This window comes from Mesoplodon bidens (genome assembly GCF_964165515.1).
Source record: "Mesoplodon bidens genome assembly, chromosome: 14".
In the NCBI taxonomy this organism is placed as follows: domain Eukaryota; kingdom Metazoa; phylum Chordata; class Mammalia; order Artiodactyla; family Ziphiidae; genus Mesoplodon; species Mesoplodon bidens.
Window position 1 is genome coordinate 29,413,152 of NC_138170.1, and position 2,993 is coordinate 29,416,144.

The 2,993-nt window shown below is 39.2% G+C and overlaps 1 protein-coding gene across 1 annotated transcript; it reads right to left on the minus strand.

Annotated features, from left to right (window-relative positions):
- Positions 1–697: 697 nt before the first annotated feature.
- On the minus strand, positions 698–1,728 carry LOC308627518 (ras-related protein Rab-11A-like). The gene has a single exon (XM_081253777.1). It carries the CDS (start codon positions 1,586–1,588, stop codon positions 938–940), a length of 651 nt encoding a protein of 216 aa, XP_081109903.1. The 5' UTR covers positions 1,589–1,728; the 3' UTR covers positions 698–937.
- Positions 1,729–2,993: the final 1,265 nt, after the last annotated feature.

Below are 2,993 nucleotides of genomic sequence, written 5' to 3' on the forward strand. Positions count from 1 at the left end.
AATAATTTTCCATGCCTGCTGGTGGATATGGTGATAAAACTAGGTTGCATTTCATTTACTGGAAGGTTTTAAGACAAAATTAACACTTCACCATTGGATACTAAGAGCATTAAACCAGTTATTGCCTGAGCAATAAAATGCCACACAATCTACTGCTGGGAAATTAGAGAAGTTAAATGACTTGGGCTGCCTGATTACTGTAACAGAGGCACTTCATATGGAATTCCACCAGTCTCTCCAGTTCCCAGCCTGCCAGGCAGCACTGTTTAACATATGGCCCCATAACCATACTGCTACTGAAATCATCACAGTCTTTTGTGTTTATTAAGATAATTCTTATCCAGAAAAAAGTGCCCCCCTCTCTGATCAACTTTGATGTTTACAAAAATTAAAAAACAAAATTTACTAAACTACATAACCCTATTAAGGCATGTTAGAAATTGACTTCCAGAATAATGGAAAATTTTCAAGCTCTCAACATTCTGCTATGTTTATAGGGCAATTCTTAGATTTATGGAAATATACACTGCACTGAGAGAAGAGTATATTAATTATAAGCTGCTCTGTGGCCAAATGATAGCTTATTTCTACAGTCTTCTTAATTTGATTTAATCAAGACCAACAGATCTGAGCTTCAAGGGATCAAGTTATGTTATGTCCTACAGTGACAGCTTCCATGATGAAAAGTAAACAATAATTGAGGAATCCAAACATTCAGTTTATTAAACTAAGGCTAGTGAAGCCATAGCATGAAAAAAAAGCTGCAGTCATTCGGGACAAGTGGATGATTTTATAAAGCTAAAATCAAAAGACTTAAGACATGGAAGTATGAGGAAGTAATAAAACACAAAAATGACCACAAGAATTACAAATATATTTAAATCTCAGACCTGGGAACTGGACTATACACAGCCTTCTAGGGGAGAAGAGAAACGCCTTATAGGTTCTGACAGCACTGCACCTTTGGCTTGTTTTCAGTGGTTGGTGGAACATGAATAGGAACCACATTGTTGCTTGGAGACATGTCATTTTCACGTCTGTCTGACATTTGCTTCTGGGAAACAATGCGGTATATCTCTGTCAAGATTGTCTGAAAAGCAGCTTCTACATTTGTAGAGTCTAGAGCAGATGTCTCAATGAATGACAAACCATTCTTTTCTGCAAAAGCTCTTGCTTCAACTGTAGGAACTGCCCTGAGATGGCGCAAATCACTCTTATTGCCCACAAGCATGATAACAATGTTACTATCAGCATGATCTCTCAGTTCTTTCAGCCATCGCTCTACATTTTCATACGTGAGATGTTTAGCAATGTCATAAACCAATAAGGCACCTACAGCTCCACAATAGTATGCTGATGTTATAGCTCGGTATCGCTCTTGCCCTGCCGTGTCCCATATCTGTGCTTTTATTGTTTTCCCATCAACCTGGATGCTTCTTGTTGCAAACTCTACTCCAATGGTGCTCTTGCTTTCAAGATTAAACTCATTTCGAGTAAATCGAGACAGGAGATTACTCTTTCCAACACCAGAATCTCCGATAAGGACAACTTTGAAGAGGTAGTCGTACTCGTCGTCGCGGGTGCCCATTGCGCGGCCGAGAGGCGAAGGGGCGGGAGCAGCAGTGGTACCGGTGGGACCAGGGGGCGTCGCTGCAGGGGTAAACCGAGCGCCGAGCTTCAGCAGCCGGACCCGGTAAAGAACCCCTCCCTGCCGCTCTGTCCATTTCTTCATGGTTGTCCATTTTATTGGCATATAGTTGTTTGTAGTAGTAATAATCCTTTCTATTTCTGTGGTGTCAGTTGTGATTACTCTTTTTTCATTTCTAGTTTTATTGATTTGTGTCCTCTCCCTCTTTTTCTTGATGAGTCTGGCTAAGGGTTTATCAATTTTGTTTATCTTCTCAAAGAACCAGCTTTTAGTTTTATTGATCTTTGCTATTGTTTTCTTCATTTTATTTCATTTATTTCTGCTCTGACTTTTATGATTTCTTTCCTTCTACTGACTTTGGGTTTTCTTTGTTCTTCTTTATCTAGTTGTTTTAAGTGTAAGGTTACATTGTTTATTTGAGATTTTTCTTGTTTCTTGAGGTGAGTTTGAATTGCTATAATCTTCCCTCTTAGAACTGCTATTGTTACGTCCCACAGGTTTTGCGCTGTCACGTTTCCATTGTCATTTGTTTCTATGTATTTTTTAATTTCTCCTTTGATTTTTTCAGTGATCTCTTGGTTATTTAGTAGCACACTGTTTAGCCTCCGTGTATTTGCATTTTTACTGTTTTTTTTTCCTGCAGTTGATTTCCAATCTCATAGCATTGTGGTCAGAAAAGATGATTGATATGATTTCAATTTTGCTAAATCTTCTGAGGCTTGATTTGTGACCTAAGATGTGATCTGTCTTGGAGAATGTTCCGTGTGCACTTGAGAAGAAAGTGTATTCTGCCACTTTTGCATGGAATGTTCTATAAATATCAATTAAGTCTATCTGGTCTATTGTGTCATTTAAAGCTTGTGTTTCCTTATTTATTTTCTGTTTGGACTATCTGTCCATTGGTGTAAGTGGCGTGTTAACATCCCCTACTATTATTGTGTTACTCTCGATTTCTCATTTCATGGTTGCCAGCATTTTCCTTATATATTGAGGTGCTCCTATGTTGGGTGCATAAACGTTTATAAGTGGGATTGTGTTCCTGTCTTAGTTGTTGTTTGGCCTGAGGCTTCCAACGCTGGAGTTCGTAGGCTGTTGGGTAGAGGTGGGTCTTGGTGCTGAGATGAGGACCTCCATGAGATCTCACTCCAGTGAATATTCCCTGGGGTCTGAGGTTCTCTGTTAGTCCAGTTGTTCCAACACATAGTTCTCACTGCAGGAGCTTTGCCCTGACCACTGGCTCGTGAACCAAGATCCCACAAGCTGTGTGGGGTGGCAAAAAAAAAAAAAGAGAGAAAACAATAACAAAGTAAAAAATAAAATTAGACTAGGAAACTAACAGATATGT